The sequence below is a fragment of the Bombus vancouverensis genome, chromosome 6 (assembly GCF_051014615.1).
Source record: "Bombus vancouverensis nearcticus chromosome 6, iyBomVanc1_principal, whole genome shotgun sequence".
Taxonomy (NCBI): Eukaryota; Metazoa; Arthropoda; class Insecta; order Hymenoptera; family Apidae; genus Bombus; species Bombus vancouverensis.
The window spans coordinates 16,835,351-16,852,788 of NC_134916.1; the positions used below are offsets into that span (position 1 = coordinate 16,835,351).

General features: G+C 37.9%; 1 protein-coding gene and 10 non-coding genes across 11 annotated transcripts in view; 9 read left to right on the forward strand and 2 right to left on the reverse strand.

Moving 5' to 3' along the window:
* LOC117157691 (uncharacterized) overlaps positions 1–16,011 on the forward strand; it is a 125,560-nt gene extending 109,549 nt beyond the window's left edge. The window contains exon 3 of the mRNA XM_076619166.1: positions 15,810–16,011. Coding sequence (XP_076475281.1) covers positions 15,810–15,914 — 105 coding nt within the window. The 3' untranslated portion in view covers positions 15,915–16,011. The remainder of the gene's footprint in view (positions 1–15,809) is intronic.
* On the forward strand, positions 3,754–3,825 carry TRNAQ-UUG (transfer RNA glutamine (anticodon UUG)). The gene has a single exon. It is a non-coding gene; the product is annotated as a tRNA-Gln (tRNA).
* Positions 3,919–3,990, forward strand: TRNAQ-UUG (transfer RNA glutamine (anticodon UUG)). The gene has a single exon. It is a non-coding gene; the product is annotated as a tRNA-Gln (tRNA).
* Positions 4,074–4,145, forward strand: TRNAQ-UUG (transfer RNA glutamine (anticodon UUG)). Its single transcript has one exon. It is a non-coding gene; the product is annotated as a tRNA-Gln (tRNA).
* On the forward strand, positions 4,229–4,300 carry TRNAQ-UUG (transfer RNA glutamine (anticodon UUG)). Its single transcript has one exon. It is a non-coding gene; the product is annotated as a tRNA-Gln (tRNA).
* TRNAQ-CUG (transfer RNA glutamine (anticodon CUG)) lies at positions 4,379–4,450 on the forward strand. The gene has a single exon. It is a non-coding gene; the product is annotated as a tRNA-Gln (tRNA).
* On the forward strand, positions 4,819–4,890 carry TRNAQ-UUG (transfer RNA glutamine (anticodon UUG)). The gene has a single exon. It is a non-coding gene; the product is annotated as a tRNA-Gln (tRNA).
* TRNAQ-UUG (transfer RNA glutamine (anticodon UUG)) lies at positions 4,980–5,051 on the forward strand. The gene has a single exon. It is a non-coding gene; the product is annotated as a tRNA-Gln (tRNA).
* On the forward strand, positions 5,144–5,215 carry TRNAQ-CUG (transfer RNA glutamine (anticodon CUG)). Its single transcript has one exon. It is a non-coding gene; the product is annotated as a tRNA-Gln (tRNA).
* TRNAY-GUA (transfer RNA tyrosine (anticodon GUA)) lies at positions 5,756–5,848 on the reverse strand. Its single transcript has 2 exons — positions 5,812–5,848; positions 5,756–5,791 (listed from the first exon to the last, which is right to left on the reverse strand). It is a non-coding gene; the product is annotated as a tRNA-Tyr (tRNA).
* On the reverse strand, positions 15,808–15,879 carry TRNAQ-UUG (transfer RNA glutamine (anticodon UUG)). Its single transcript has one exon. It is a non-coding gene; the product is annotated as a tRNA-Gln (tRNA).
* Positions 16,012–17,438: the final 1,427 nt, after the last annotated feature.

Below are 17,438 nucleotides of genomic sequence, written 5' to 3' on the forward strand. Positions count from 1 at the left end.
CTTTTTCCCTTAACTCCCGTGCAGAGTTTTCTCCTTTCCTCCCTCTTTCCTTAACTTTCACAGCGTCTTTCCACGTTTCTCTTTTTTTTTCACTGCATTTCTACTTTCCTTTGTCCCTATCATTCGCGGTGTCTCCTCTTCGACTCTCTCATTCTCTGCCACGAAACGGTGATTCTTTCGATCCAGTCGCTCCCTAGCTCGCGATCCTTACTACGTCGCGAGGACAGCCTCGCTGATTGAGAATAATGCGAGGTACCAATTACTCGCTGGCATAAAGAGGAATTCATTAGCGGGAGAAACGCGCCGCCGGGGCATCTCTCTGTTTGGCTTTCGAAGAGGGACAAGGATACGACAAGAAGAGGGTAAAAGGGAGAGCAACTGCACCGGTTGCACGCGGCTTTTGTGCAACGGGATACGCCACGCTACCGAGCACTTCCTGCATTGTGCCTCGGGACGACGCGTGGTCGAATATTTTATTCGGTGCGAGGCACAGAGGTCAATGATTGACGCTAGTCGCGCATTAATTAGAAAAGAAGCCGCAAAGCGAGTGCACTTTGGTGCGAGTTTGTCGTCAGGTTTTTGGTGAATGGTTCCGCGGAAACTGATGACCCAGTGATACACGTCTCGTGATGAAATTGGGAAAGGCGAGCAGAAATGTCACTTTTTTGATGATACGGTGGAAAGTGGTTGGAAATTCCACTTCTTCGTGAAATTGGGAAAGTCAAGAGAAGTAACATATTTCGTGGTGAAATTGGAAAAGTGAGTGAATTTTGTTGAAGTCTAGGAAAACTACGACTTTAAGTTTTTTAAATTCAGAGAAATAGGACGGGGGATGTATTTGTAATTATTGATATTGCCAGTAATTCAGATTTTTATGAATATGATTAGAGAAATGGAACTTAGATTCTTACAAAATAAACGAAGAACACAAGGATGGAAAATATGACAAGTCACATTTCTCGTATTCTATAGAATAATTTTAAAATCCGATTTATTGTCAACCACTTTCATAACAAAATTATCTTTGCACTTCGTTGTGGAATTAAATATGTGTTTGCATAAATGTAGATATTTGTCTTTCGGTACACTTAAAAAATACATTAGTAATATTAATATGGACTATTGTTAATTAAATTACACTAACGTAGCAACTAAACAAATATCATTCGTTTCTTAGAAAACAGTACACATAGATATGTCATCTACTTTTACAAGCTTTATATCCTCTAATTTATCAAGTTATAGGTCTTCTCAACTATGTCATATTGAAATGCTTCTTTTCCCAACAACCGATAAAAAGTCATCTCTGCTTTATATCCTCTAATTTATCAAGTTATAGGTCTTCCCAACTATTTCATATTGAAATGCTTCTTTTCCCAACAACCGATAAAAAGTCGTAGAATCAAAGATGGACTCATATTTTCCCCGTGTAGTCTTCAGTAATAAGTAATAACTTTAAAACGTCTTCTTGACAGTATACGATACTGATAATGTAATAACCAAAAAAACGAATCGATACTTAATCTCGTAATCGATATCGAAGCGTAATTTCTCGGTAAATTTTCGTGTCAATATCCTGCGACGAACATCAAAGATATCCATCCTGTTTAAATAACGAGCGTTAAACGTCATTCTGTTTGCACTGTTGCGCAAAGTTGTAAATCCTGTCTGCACAAATGGCGAACATATATCGCGCTGTTTTCTTTACTTCCTTTCCCTTGTACGATCACGATTACACCTTTATGGTTTTACAACGGGGACAGATTCTTTTTATCTGCGGATTCGATTGGACGGGGAGGATCCGCGTTTTCGAGAACGACCGCTTCCTTCGTGTCTTGTTCCCTTCGAAATTCGCTTTATCGTCCCTTTCCTCCGCGTGTGTACACTTATTTCATGCTCGGTGGAACATCGAGTCTCCGAAGGAAAGCAGCTTGCTTACTCGATAAGAGGCAAAGAAATTCTTGCGAAATTCCCCCTAGCAAAAGGGCCCTCCGCGACGCGTAATTTAGAACTCGTGTTACGCTGCAAATATGAGAATTCTACGAATCCTTTCAACTTTTGATTATCATCCTAAAATTTCGATATTGCAGATCCGCGTTTTCGACGGAAAAATGAAGTTCCCATTTTCCCTTCTTTGCAATTTTCCTAGCGGTTTTATTTTATTATCGAATGGTTCATACCAAAAGAGACTCTTCTCTATGTTTGCTTCTGTTCAGAAAACCCAGAGAATACTCTAACGAAATCTAATTACTGTTCAATACTTCTTAAATCTTTAACAAAGTATTCGTTATATTATAAAATTCCGCAAGTGCATTTTTAACTAGATCATGGAATTGCGGGACTACAACAGGGGTTATCTTTGTAAAGCTGCTTAATTTCCATTCGACGATAAATCAGAATATAGATCGTTTTTCATAATACAATTTTACCATGTTGCGAGCCTTGCTCCTGGCTACTAGTTGTAGTATAATAATGTACGTTTAAAATTCCCTTTTGTCTTTGTTTTCAAAAATACCATCACAAAGAAGTAACGAAAATCTGGCACGATCTTTCTCTTATAAATTGTCCCATAAGCCAGACGTCCCGGTTCCAAGCGCCTCGTGTTTAAACTCTCTTTCCTTTCTTTCTCCGCTAATACCACCGCTAGACTGTGCGAATGTTTATCCGCTTATTATTTCAAAAACGTAAAGTATAAAATGCATCTTATCACGCAAAAGTATACGAAATACTGAAGATAAAGCGTTTACTGCGATATTTAGTCGATGGAATAAATCTCCCTTAAAGCTACGTCTCTCGAGCTGCATCCCTAAAAGTATGAAAATGCATAAACATTCGCAGTCTAACTATGGCAATGAAATAAAAAAAATCTTTTGCAAGCGCAGCGTGATAAATCGCCCCATAGATTTACATTCCTCTCTGTCCCAGGCGCCGCGTGCTTAAGCGCGGCGCCCAATTATCAAATTAATTAAATGCATCGAGCGTGTCCGCGTGAACGGTGGCTGAATCATCCCCGTGGCCCGAAAATCCGACTGAACAATAACACTTGCTCTGTCGGCTGTCATCCGAGGTTGACAGGACCGCACCTAGAACGAACGTGCCGCCTGCCTGGGATGCTGTCAGTCAAGGATCAGCGAACCGTAAGAAGAGCCATTGTGAACGAAAGTATAACAGAGAAATGGAATCGGAGCTGTCGCGGGCCGATCGAGGGTCAAACAGAGCCTGGGTATCCGCGGCTATGGGGTTGCTCGACCTGATTGGACGTCAAGCAGGAGAACGCGTCGCGCCGTCCGAACAGAGAATATGCTTTGACTGGAAATTAATTCGAGTGGTTTCCGGGCTGAGACGAACGACTCGAAAAGTAGGGAGGATTGCTGGCTTGTTCGTCGATCGAGATTGTTGAATGTCATTGTGGAATTGATTGGTACATTGGTGAGAGTGGAGGATTGGAGCAAGTTGAAGAACGATTTAAAGGCTGATAATTTGATGATTTTTATGTTTTAGGTAGACGCGTTTTATTTCTGTGATTTTCATTGTGTGCGTGTGTGTGAGTTTGGTTTGTTGGGAAAAAATGCTGATAATAACTAAAAAAGGAAGTGGAGGATTATAGTAGATAAGTAAAATGCGCATAGCAGAAGAATTAAAGCCCCGATAAGACACGCGGATTTCTTGGTAATCGTGACCTACGTAACAGCTGGCAATATCGAATGCGATTTTGATAATTGTCATGTATTGGCAAGAATATTATTAACAAGAGGTTCCATGGTGTAATGGTGAGCACTCTGGACTTTGAATCCAGCGATCCGAGTTCAAGTCTCGGTGGAACCTTATACTTTTGCATTTACCGTTGCAATAATTTATTATAAAGTTAAACAAATGTTTCAACAACAATAGGAGGCGTAAAAAGTTAATTAAATAACAGGTTCCATGGTGTAATGGTAAGCACTCTGGACTTTGAATCCAGCGATCCGAGTTCAAGTCTCGGTGGAACCTTTGTTTTTGATTCAAAAAGTCATTTAAATATTGATAAATAATTTATCAATTAAACAATTTAAATAAATACCAATTCAACAACGGGTTCCATGGTGTAATGGTAAGCACTCTGGACTTTGAATCCAGCGATCCGAGTTCAAGTCTCGGTGGAACCTTTGTTTTTGGTTCAAAAAATCATTTAAATATTGATAAATAATTTATTAATTAAAAAATTTAAATAAATACTGATTCAACAACTGGTTCCATGGTGTAATGGTAAGCACTCTGGACTTTGAATCCAGCGATCCGAGTTCAAGTCTCGGTGGAACCTACGTTTTTGCATCATTTATTGCAATTTTGAAAAATGTTAGTAAAATAAGAAAGTAGACTGAAAATTGTTTAAATAGAGGGTTCCATGGTGTAATGGTCAGCACTCTGGACTCTGAATCCAGCGATCCGAGTTCAAATCTCGGTGGGACCTTCGATATTTTTTACATCTTGAAAATTTTAAACAATAAGTTATTAATTTTAAAGTCTAAGATTTTTTATATTTTGCTGGTGCAACAGGTTTCACAGGAAAGTTATAGTTTTTGAAGCTCCTATTGTTGGACTATGACCGTATAAAATGAGGTTTTATATAAGTTATTAAATTTTCTTAACAAACTACATAACGGTGAGAAAATCTTTATAAAATAAGTAACCAATACAATATTGAGATAGAAACAACATTTAACTTATTATTTCAAATTTTAGTACGAAATATGTAAACTTAAATTTTATAAAAATATTAACATTTGAAATAAATAAATGTTTAATACGATGTAATATTAAAAAATCGATCGCATGTAAGGTTCCATGGTGTAATGGTTAGCACTCTGGACTTTGAATCCAGCGATCCGAGTTCAAATCTCGGTGGAACCTAAGTAGTTTTCTTTTGATTGTGCCGATATATTTATATAGGATATGTTTCTGTAGATAGAATACATATATATATAAATCGTTAACCAACCGGTTCCATGGTGTAATGGTTAGCACTCTGGACTTTGAATCCAGCGATCCGAGTTCAAATCTCGGTGGAACCTGAGAAAAATCTTTTTTCTAAATCATTTTTATTGTAATAGCGGAATATTTTTCAAAACCTCGATAGGGGTGAGAAAAACTACCCCTTCCAAGCGGTCTCATGGTGTAATGGTTATCACTCTGGACTCTGAATCCAGCGATCCGAGTTCAAATCTCGGTGGGACCTGCTTTTTTGCAATCGCTTTTTTTTTGGTATTAATAGAAAAATCATAATTATTTAATTGATCAATGTTCCACAAATATTTCTCATAATTTTTTCAATGATTCTAACAACAAAACATGTGATTGTGTGACAAACTAATGTTTCTTTTCATTCAAATATTTATAGAAGTGACATTCAGCAAGAGGGACACATATTATATATATAAACACATATTACTAAAAATAATCTAGTTGAAAATAGGAAGCTTTACGATAAATCAAATTTCTTTAGATCTGATTCAATTCTGTTTATATAGCGAATCGTTTCGAATTAACTTATAATTTAATGTATATATTTTATTCAATTAAGTTTTCACAGTAAATTTTTCTTCTTATTGATTTCTTATTTCATAACTGTATTTATGACCAGATAAGTTTTTACGCAAAATTGTATAATACCTTTAACAGTTTATTAATAATATTAACAAATGTATATAAAAGATAACAAATGGATATCTGTATGCAAATATTTAATGCAAAATTATAATTCACGAAATAAAAAAATTCCTTCGAGCCGGATTCGAACCAGCGACCTATGGATGTCCATCTTTTACTTTCCAACTACAGTCCACCGCTCTACCAACTGAGCTATCGAAGGCTTGAGGTCCACTTCTAATTTTTCATATATAACCTAAGATATTATCCTGGAATTATTAATCTTTAATAAATTAATTATTTATTAAACAATAACAATAATATTTACCTAGTTATACATTTTCACTTATAAGAAATCAATATTTTTCATAAATTCTGACATTTTATCCATCACGTAAAGCGAAAGTAGAATTAGGTCAAAGGAAGATCTATATGTAGAACTACCTGACCTACGTCACGAACGAAGTGTTGCGTCATGCCAAGCCTTCGTGCGTAATTTGAACATCAGAGCGTACTTCACCCTTATATTCTGCTCCTAATTAGCAATTACTAAGGAACGTGGAATTGGATAAATCGTTCAATTACTCCATACTAACTTTATTCGACTAAATATCCATAGATTATGAAATACACCGCTATAACTATTCTGGCTATCAGGAATCTTTCTCTTGGATTTTCTTTTTGCCAGAAGAAATTAATATTACTCTGTAGATCCACTTTCGCGCTCCATTCTCAAATTCTCAACTATTACGGGGTGTAAAGCTACATAAATCGCTCCATTACCTTCCAATAACTTTATTCAACCAAGAAAGAGCTTCACTTTGTACCCTTTCTTTTCCAATATGAACCAATGTTACTTTATATTTCCACTTTCCTGCTCCACCCTCAAACTGTTAATTATCAGGGAACGTGAAACTGAATAAATTGCTCAGTCATCTCCCAATAACTTTATTCAACTGAAATAGACGTAATTTCATCTGTTCTGAACGTAAGGAATTTAATTCTTGTGTCTTCTTCTTCCAATATAAATCGATATTACCCTATACTTCTTCCAAATGAATCTATTCAATTAATTGCCTTCTAGGGAGATCATTCGGCCAAGACAGAAACGATTGTACTCATATTCCTCGCAGAAAGTTTCGTTTTCGAGCCTTTATTCGCCAACATAGACTACTAACTTCGCCTATCAACAACATCGTCGAAGAGCCACCACCGAAATTCCGATATCCAAAGCAGGACAACGTCGAAACTGAGGCCGACGATCGCTGACGACGCGTTCCGCCGTGCCGCGATCCAGTTATCACTTATTTACGACGTCTCGAGGCAGCGGACGAAAAAGAATTGCGTGTCAAAGGCGGCCGAGACTGAACGTCGTGAAAATTTTATACCCCGTAGAAATCCTCTCTCTATCTCGTGCTGCACGCCAATCACCATCAAGCCATCGTAGAGCGCCGCGTGTTTCATGGCTCGATACAGTTTACATAAAACTATAAAATTATGGTCGTAGCCGAAAACTCACCCTGCGAGGAGAAGTATAGAAGATCACGAGGAACATGGAACGAAAGCATCGGAAGAGGAACACGATGGAAAGGTAGGGAAGAGACGCAGAGGAGAAGCTATATCGTAAAGTCGATGGGGTATTTTTACATGAAGTCATTAAACCCGGTTTACTGCGAAACAAAGTACCTCGACGTCTCTCTGTGTTCTCCATCTCGTGTTCACAGCTGCGCTGTTCGTCGCGTCGCTTAATTACTCCTCATCGCCGAATTAAGGAGCTAGATCGCGTTCTGCTTTAACGAGAGACGAATGTTTAATGAGGGACCTCCCGTGGGCCACGTATTTGCAGAGACAGTTTTCACGGTGTAAAGAAGCTTGTTGTACGTTGCGAACGTATTTCCTTTCTTCTTTTTTTTTTTTTTTTTCTTTCGCGACAAATTATTGAATTAGCTGGGTGTTTAGAGAGAAAACGAAGGCTTTTGGATATGACAAATTCCAGGCTCGTTCTTCTTCCTTTTTATTTCTGGGTATGTTTTAATGAATCGCGAAATCTACCGGCGGAATTCTGACCGTTTGACAGAGAAACAATTTACAATTTTTGACTTGGATAGAAACTTGAAGAATTAGTCTGAAGGATGTTATATAAATTAATTGAATACTTATCTGTTAGTTAGAAACTAATCTAAAATGAGTCAAGTAATAACTTTAGTTATTTAATTACTTAGATGCACTCAGAGTAATTTAAAAATTAGATGTTTAGATAACGCGCAACCTACTCTGAAAATATTTAATTAAGGTAAAATGCGGCTATAAATAAATTATTGGGATGTAGTACAATGAAATAGTAATAAAAGAAAATAATATGGCATACAAATAAAATGAAATGTAAAATCTACAACCTCGTACTTAGATTTTAGGTCACTTGATATCGAAGAAGAGCGAAAAGGAAAAATACAAAAAGTAATTTGAGAAACAGCGATAGCTTTTGAATTAAGGTTAACATTTGAAAGAAAATGAACCAGCACAATTTTTCCGACGTATCAAAAATCTAGGTCCCATTTCCCCTAAAACTTCCAATTCCATCGCAATCCCATTTCCTTGCGGAACTGAAGCAAGTAGATTTTTCCAGGTCATGGTCAGACACGAAGAATCAGACGCTTCTCGTGCGACGCTTCATTCGATTCGTTGATTTTTTGTTTCTGCATTTCGGTCAGGAATGTCCACATTGACCTAGAAGCAACGAATTCGGCTATTTAGACGATAGTACTGCTGACGTAGCGAATTTTTATGCGCAGTGACGAAAACCAAAGAGATTGGGACCGAGCTTATCGAATTTACGATACGCAATCGAGAAACGAACGTAAGCGATGCTTCTTTTTTTTTTTTTTTTAATAAAATCGCTTATCTAACTGATAGCATTTCCATATATTTCATACTCTATTTTCGTGTTCTCCTCTGTTACTAAGGAGAAAGATTCTTAACCCAGTTTTGAGATGGGTTTTGTGAAAAGTCCAAGACTTTCGTTAAATAAATAGAAAGAAGCACATACGAGAATACAGAAACATGAGAATAAGGAATAATATGCTCTGAGAAACAGAACGAAAGATTTTAGAGAAACTATTTTGTAGATAAAATAGTTGTATTAAATTTAAAATGTATGATATAATGTATTACTTGTTGGATTGTTTTTTGGAAATAATATTTTCCAGATGCCTTGTTTGATAACGACTATATTGTTATAAGCAGATTAGGAGACTCTCTATCACTCCAGAATTAATTACTGAAACTTTATCAATCTTGTTTTATTTTAATCCCACGATGAAATGTAACTCGTTGACATACACTTTAAGTCCTAAACTAACGCCGTCGATGGGATTGCTTGGAAAATACTATTTCTTATAGAAAAAAGTAAATCAATAATTATTAAATTACCCTATACAATCAAAATTTCTAGTGATAATTTTCACAGACGAAACAACCAAACTACTATTGTATTTTATCTCATTTTTTAAATAAATAATCCGTATCTTTGAGAATCACCGTCAGACCATGAATTTTTAAACACCTTTGGGAAAGTTAAAGATGTACAAATACAGAAAATTCACGTAATAGCTATAAATCTGTAAATTGTCCAGAATAAACTACTCGTTATGATATTTTTAGTGAGCGAACCAAATAAGCGAAACGAATCTTTATTTAAACTACGCTCCCTCAATTATATTCATAAAAATAGAAAATTGTATAAATACCCGCGATACGATTATCACGCTTCATCCCCAACAATAATCTTTGCTTACCGATATTAATTAAAACATCACCATTCCCTAGATCCAATTTCTTCTAAAAGAAGACTCCACTCTTTCCAAAACCATTAACAATTACTACCAACAAGCCACCCCATTCATCGAACCCTCTCACTTCCAAGCAACCATTTGCAAAACCGTACCATTTACGACTCAATTTCCTAACACTATATCTTCTCCTCCCTTTTTACCCTACTTTCAAATATTCGCGTTTTAAACGCTCGCTCATCAAAGGCATCCACCGGCGTCGTTTCCCGCGCATACATTAAAATCTACCTTAAACGTCGCGAAACGGAGAACATCGACGAGGGACGAACGAAACGAGAGATCGTATACGGGGATCGCGTTGTTAAAACGCCGCGTAGACAAACAATTTTTAAGGGGCAGTTAAATCGCGACGTTGTACGTTCCTCGGTGGTAATCATTCGATACGGTAGAGGGGCCATTTCTGGCCCATCCGGCGGGATACGTTTTACGAACCAGCTCGCTGTGCCTTCCTCGTCGTGCCACGCGCTTTTTACCCGTATAAAAAATTTCGCGTCTTATTTAAACGTTCCCCAAAGCCAGGCTCCATCTCAGCTTGGCAAGCGGGTAGGTTCGAGAGAGGGAAGACGAGGGAGAACGTCTAATATCGTTCTTTTTTTACGATATAAGTTCGAGGGTGTGCAGCAGAGTCGCGAAGGGTTAGGTTTGTCGAAACGAAGAAGGTTTCCGAATGAAACGGATTATAATTGACGCGGTGGCCATAAATCTCGAGCGTTTGGGGTTTTATGGTGAAACGGGAAATTGGCTCGAGATGCCTGCGACTATTAAAAATATGCAAAGTTTTCTTAACCCAAGACGTCGATGTCTTCTTGCGTTTTTTTCGGTGACAGGGGTTTTATTCGAGCGTTGAGCTGGAGTTATAAATCTCGTTGAACGACTTAATGCGTTGTATTGGTCTTTTAATTTAATCGACGTTTTGACCAAGTCATTTCTTCAAAATTTCACTTCCGATATGTATCAAAAGGATTTAAAAATGCATCAAAACGTATGTATATGTATCTTAATATGTTCCTAATTAAATAAGAAACACGAATGAAGATCACGAAAATTGGAAACTAAGAGATGTATCAATTTTTCTCACTTCGTATCAATTTGTTGCAGTTGAAGTGCCGAATGGGTCGTAACCGAAGATTACGGACAAAGAATGCGATAAATCACATCTTCTCTTTTATTCTCTAAATACAAATTTATCCCATCCAGTAACCATTCCAACGACTACCTCGCTTGAAATATTTTTTACACTTGCGCATGTTACGTAGATTCTTGCATCTTTAAATATCCCATAAATGCATAGAAACTTAGTATATATCATGTTCGTCTCTTATGGTCTTCAATTGTAAACGCTCGTAGACTGTACCAGTCGTATCTATATCAAAAATACACTATAGTACGTTTTAACGAATAAAACTAAATCGAACGTGCATTAAGAAGGCTCTACTCTCGTCGTGTCGGCTTTATCAGTCACGAGCAGTCGCTTTAACTGATCGAAGCGTCTTCGACTGATCGTCGTGCGCTCGGTAGGGCGAACGCCGAAAGCGTCTTCGCGGTTGTAAAGTCGCGTCTTATCCGCGAGAGATAGCGAGACGGAACAAGCGTGACATTGAGGAGACGTTAGAGGCGCGATACGATTGGATAACAAACATTTTATCGCGTTTAATTTCGCGCGGCAGGCGTTAAACTTTAACAGCTTCTTTGGTAATAAATAATATTATGCACGCAAGTTCTCCGCTGCCTGTTTTCCTTTAGGGCCGTGTAAGAGCCGCGGGGCAATTAAATAAAATGCGATACCGTTCGAGTTATGACTGGAATCTTTTATGGTTTATGAGCACGCCGCGTATTCCTTAAATCGGAGCATAAAGTAACTTCGCCGTGGCTTATATACGACAGGGCTTTTTCAGTTGGCTGGAAAACATTTTGAATGCGAGGGATTTATCGAGTACTTACTTACTTTTGGAATAAAAGCGACACGGGCGTGTTGGACGTTCAATTAGAAAATGGTATGGCGACAGGAATCGTTTAATTTCTTTCATAATGGATGGATGTATTGATAAGTTTTGGTTATTTTTTTAGCGGGATTGGTACGTCGAAATTTTACACGCGATAAACGATAACGTATCGGAATGTGTAACTAAATACGATAGCAATACTAGCGTGGAATTAATAACTGTTTTATTTCATCTTCTACGCTCACATCGATCAACGTGGTTTCTCGAATAGTTGGTGGAATCTTTTCTATTTTCTATAACAGTATGAGAACAGTTTATTTCAAAGACGACAATAGAAGCAGTTCGCCGGTGTTTTAATCTGGTGAAAGCTTCACGAATTCCTGTTCCAAATTCTTTCCATATTCTATTAGAATTTTAAAGCTTGATGTAGCGATTCAATGGCAGTGGAATATGATAAAAATGAAACATCTTTCACGATTTTGTTCAAAATCTAACTAACGATAAATCAACAATTTTATAGCTGCAGACTTATATTGGGTTATATATCTTCCTAACAAATCTCGTATGAAAAATTCACCCATATATTCAGAAAAATATACAAAGTATATTAAAACTTAAACAAATCTGCGTTCAATGAAACCGAAATACAATGAAAATAAAGTACGATTACATTAATGCAGAGAAGTAGTTGAATCTTATAAACTTAGATAAGACCATGGTCATCAAGAAATCACTATCAGCAGGTTCAGAAATAAAATTACACTACAAGATTCGAAAGATCTTGGTACAAAACGATCTCTAGGATCGGTTGACGACGGTGTGGCAAGATTCTTGATACCGTCTGCCCTGTCTGGATAGTCTATCCGCGGACGAGGTGCAATTCCGCGGGCAAAGTGTTACGGACGATGGCTCGTGTGATTCTCGATTACACGTTCCGTCATTACGAGGCCGGTATTTTATCGTCCAACTGAGTTAGGGCGGTTCCGCTCGTTAACCGGAAACTTCCAAGGGATCGTCTCGGTGAAATTTAAATTGAGAAAGTATTTTACGAGCGTGCGACAGTTTCACGGTGGCGTTGTCACATCTTGATGAACTTGCTGTAACGATCGTACGGGAACGTCGTAGTCTGGGCCCCCCGTTTTCCTTATCCTTCGTCGTCCCAGGAAATCTGATTCGCGAAATCGGCCATTTTCCAGGGATTAACGAACGGTGATCGCTTATTCGGACCATTTATCCTCGATTGCTCATCACAGACTGTAATTATCATAACGGATCGTCGTTCACTGTTTGTACTGGAATCTAAAATTTGTTCGACACCTGTGGATTTGGATCGGTGCAATTAGAACGAGTTGACGAACTATTTGTTCTTGTATCGGGGAGCAGCTTGAAAGTTTTCAAAAAATAACGAAAAAATAATTTTTGAGCAACTATCAAAGAAGAAAGAAAGCTTCGGAATCAACGATGTACATAGAAAAAGATGTACGTTTATTTAAATTTAACGAATAAATGCTTTTCATGGATTGTTAACTTCATTTAATATTTATCCTCGAATATGTTGTTAGCATGTAGAGATGGAAACAACTTTTATTTCGTAATAAACTCCTTTTCCAAAATTCTTCACGCACAGTTCTATCCAAAATTACACTAACCCTGATACGTTCTTTGACGATTTCCCTTGATACACGTAATTTTTCCTTTCCTAATTTTATACGACGATCTTTCTACAAATTTGTATACATTGAAACTGTTGAGGTTATTCGGTGTGTAAACAGAGAAAACACGTGGATAAATTGTAAGGTAGAAAATATATTTAAATAGAAGTGTAATAAGTAAAAATACAATTTGAGCTGGTCCAGATCCGCACGCTAGCTGTGTTACCTAATAACTGAAAAACCCCGAAGCCAACGTCGCCTGTCTACTGTTTATGGCCTGACTTCGTCGCAGTCTTTTGTCTACGCGCTGTCGATGGCTTCAGTGCTTGAGAAAACTAAAAAGGCCAGATGTAGAGTTTTCTTAGAAGTGGTAACCACTTCAACAGAAACGAGTGTGAAATCTGTGTATAAAAATTCAGAGATTGTAAGAAAGTAGAACGATATCGAGTGCAACTTTGCCCGAAGAATTTCGAGAAACGAAAAGACGAAACTGAATCGCAAGCCACAAAAACAGTTACTTACAGAGGCGTACGAATAGCATTGAAAAAATCTGCTTTCCTAGCAAGAAGCTGCCTCTGTAGAAACTTGAAACCGCTGTTTACGCACTGTGCAAGCGCCGCGTGAACGAAAACCCATAAAACACGCGCTGTCGATAAATTACGATGAACTCGCAATCCAATGTTTCACGCGTCGTTCGAATCGCGAAACACCGTGTCGCGCCGGGAAATTCGTTTTTCCACGACTGATTTAAGGGGATCGAAATCAATGCGACAACCTCGACGGAAATATAGAATAGACAGCTGGTTGATTAATGTTGATACCGGGAAACGCTCGGTAATAATGCGCTCGCGTGCAACAGAGCGGCCGATGAGAGCGGCGAACGTGTAATTTGTGTGATTTTACTATTCGCGTTGGCGTTTTGTAATTGTGATTGATGAGCACCCGCCACGTTAGACGCGAATATGTTATGGCTATACATATGTTTGTCGTACGAATGGTCGGATTATTGGTCACGTGTGTTGCGTGGATGGCAAACATAATTGCGCGTGAATCGTTCGCACCTTTCATCGTTGAATTTTGGCGTAGTTGATAATTACAATGATGGAGAATATTCATCTTTTGCTTTGGCTTCGGTTACGGATAGTTGCAGTTTTACTTGAACATGCTACAGTTTTTATTTATTAAATTGCATTTTAAGCTCTGATGCTTTTATATTAGGTTGTTGCAAAGGTTCTCTTCGTTTTATCAGGAAGTAGTAGATGCACAATATTTTTTGTTTTATATTATTTTATTCAATTACGTTTGATCCATTTTATTCTATTACTACAGAATGGATCATACACGAATCCATGAATTAATATAAAATAAAAAATGTTGCGCATCTATCATTTCACTTATGAAACCAAAGAAACTTTTGGGACAATCTAATATCTAGCTTTAATTATATTAGAAATGCGGATTTTTATTTTGTATTTTATTTCTCTTATAGATCGCTTTAGTGATACGTAAACTCGATACAGATAATATTTGCCTTCTTTTCGTCGTTCCGTCATATTCTCGTTTCATTGGAAAAAGAAATCCCGAGTTTGGAGAAGCAGAGAATTTTTAACATAAAATGAAAACCAGAAAATATATTAGAAGCAACTTTATATTCTTTTCGAATTAGAAATCTTTTTAACAAAGGATAAACGCGATGGATATCAAAACCGTGAAAAATGAAGCTGATCAAATATTCCGTGATTCGATATCAAAGATCGAGTTGCTGTTTGAAAGTCTATATAATGCACTGAACGTCTTCTTTACCTTGTCCCTTACATTATCCGTACTGGATCTAATAATCATTCGCTAAGCCATTCACCACTTCCAACCACGCACTTATCTCTAACAACGGCAATAAAAACGAACATATAAACACGTGTCATTTTCTACGGCAATTTACCGCTACATTTTCACTTCGTTGCAGCCTGAAAGATAAAACAACAAGAACTGAAAATAATCGTGCTACGTACATCGTTGCGGGTAACATCGTGGAAGGAACCGCGTGCCTATAATTTCTACAATTTTAATCAATCTTTAATGGCGCGTCGTTGTGAACGCGTAATCTGTCATCGGTAGCGAATTACTTACAACGTTTCGTACGTCCGGAGTAGGGCTTAATTTAGCCGATAATTAGCGGCCGGATACATTTTTGATCCGTGAGTTACACGCCAGGTAGCCGGGACGCGGTGATTCCAGATAAGCCCGACATCGCGAGGCGAAAAAGCACCGCTACCTTCGTGGAAACGAACGATAACGCGCGGTCTACGCCTCTGTCCGATTATCGAATTACATGTATAATAAATGAATTATCGCCGGCTACGCGTTATATAATTAGGGATTAAGCGTCAGGCACGGGGATTTCGCGGATATAGAGACGCGTCATATGTCGATCGACGTTCACGTCGACACGTAAGATGCGTTCTGGCGTTTCATTAAAAATGATCGAACAGCGAAAACGCATTACAATATTGCGCACCATGTAGATACGTATCTCTCTGTCGCTTCGCGTTGTTACGATCGAGTAGGAAGATAAGTGGTGAGCGTGGATTGTGCGCGCTGGTGTGATTGTAGATTGTAAGCGGGATCTTTTAAATAGGAAATATAAAATAAAAAGAAAATGGATTGATGTTGTTAAATGGTATAAAGTGTAGACGTGCGAAGAGCAGGTAATACGAGTTGAAAAAGAAAAAAAAGTTGATTAGGTCCCACCGAGATTTGAACTCGGATCGCTGGATTCAAAGTCCAGAGTGCTAACCATTACACCATGGGACCGCTGTGGAAGAGTATGCTTCACTACACCTTATTAGTGGATCGATAAAAATAAATCGATAATGGAATTGTTTATTGTTTGTTGATATATATATATATACATATTGTGGATTGTTATTATTAAATATTAAATAGCGTGCGTAGTATATGAAGTTAATGTCAATATAAATATAGGTTATGTAATAGAGGTGCTCTTCTAAGTTTAAAAATAAATACGCCTCTTTGTTCAACGCTGTTTGTATAGTGTTTGATGAAAAACAGCAATAAACTGTATTGTATGTACGTATACACTATATAGTTGTAGAACAGACGAGGACAGGAGAGTATGTGCACTCAGTGTGCTGAAAATGTTACACAATCGATATTATAAATAGAATTAATCTGAAGTACAGTGGCAGTGGTAGTCTTTATCGGAAATAGACACTTAACTTTGTACCGTAATAACAGGTGTTTTTTATCTCTATCGAGTAAGAGAAAATTATTTGATTTAGCTAAAAATATAATTAAATCGAGAAACGTCATTATTACGGTAACAGATATTCTTACTTTGTAATAGTCGAATTAATTAAAAATAACACGCCCCTTCCACCGCCATCCGCAAACAAATCTCCGATCATCTCATTCAATTTATCCAACATAAGGCAAGGGACACTGATAAAAAAAAAAGAGGAGAGAAGATACTGGTAATTTACAAACCCCTTTCCACATTCTCGACACTCGAGTTTCCAACCCCGTTTCGACGCGGGGCGAAAAGGAAAAAAAGCCTCTTGAGCCATTTCGCGAGTGTCGTCCCGAATCGGAAGAGGGTGAACAATATATAAATTCAGAACACCCCATCGAGCGGGGGGTGAAAGCGAACATAGATTTCGAAAGCATCGACAAGCGACAGAGAAAGGCGGGTCGGGCAGGGTACACAGAATTTTTGGGGGGATGAAAGCGGGTTCGATGTAGCAAACCCTCTCCCTTCGTCGCGATGCCGTGTCAACCCCTAATTGAACGGAAGCTGGCAATAAATATTATGTTTCTTTCGTGGGGCCGGTTTTATAATGGCGCGCTGTCTTCGTACCTAACGGCGGCGGAAGCGGATGTGCAATCAGTGTGACATGTGCTCGTGGCGGACTTTCACAAATTTATTTTCCGAAGCGTCACCGGGGGTGATTCCGGAACGAGCGATTAAACCGAAATTGCTGCTACGCTGGCGATGTTGGACGGTACTATTATTTGATTACTTTCTGGAGGAAATTAGGTGATGTCGTTTGGACGCAGGTGAAAGTCCTTCGTTCCACTAGTTGCTTCGAGAGCTTGGATTTATGGTTTTTTCAGTATTTCTTCCTTTTTAGTAGCCAATAAGGTACTTTAAAAAAAACGTATATACAATATAATTTTTCATCTTGTCGTTAGATGAATTGACGAGTTTAGAGGAGTTGAGATTTGTTGATTGTTTGCGTTTGATGTCATTTGATGGCTATGTAGAAGTATTTTTCTTTGACGTGATTAAATACAAAGATAAACTGTTAGTGTGAAAGATTGAGAATAGTTATTTAATCCTTAAACCTGATATT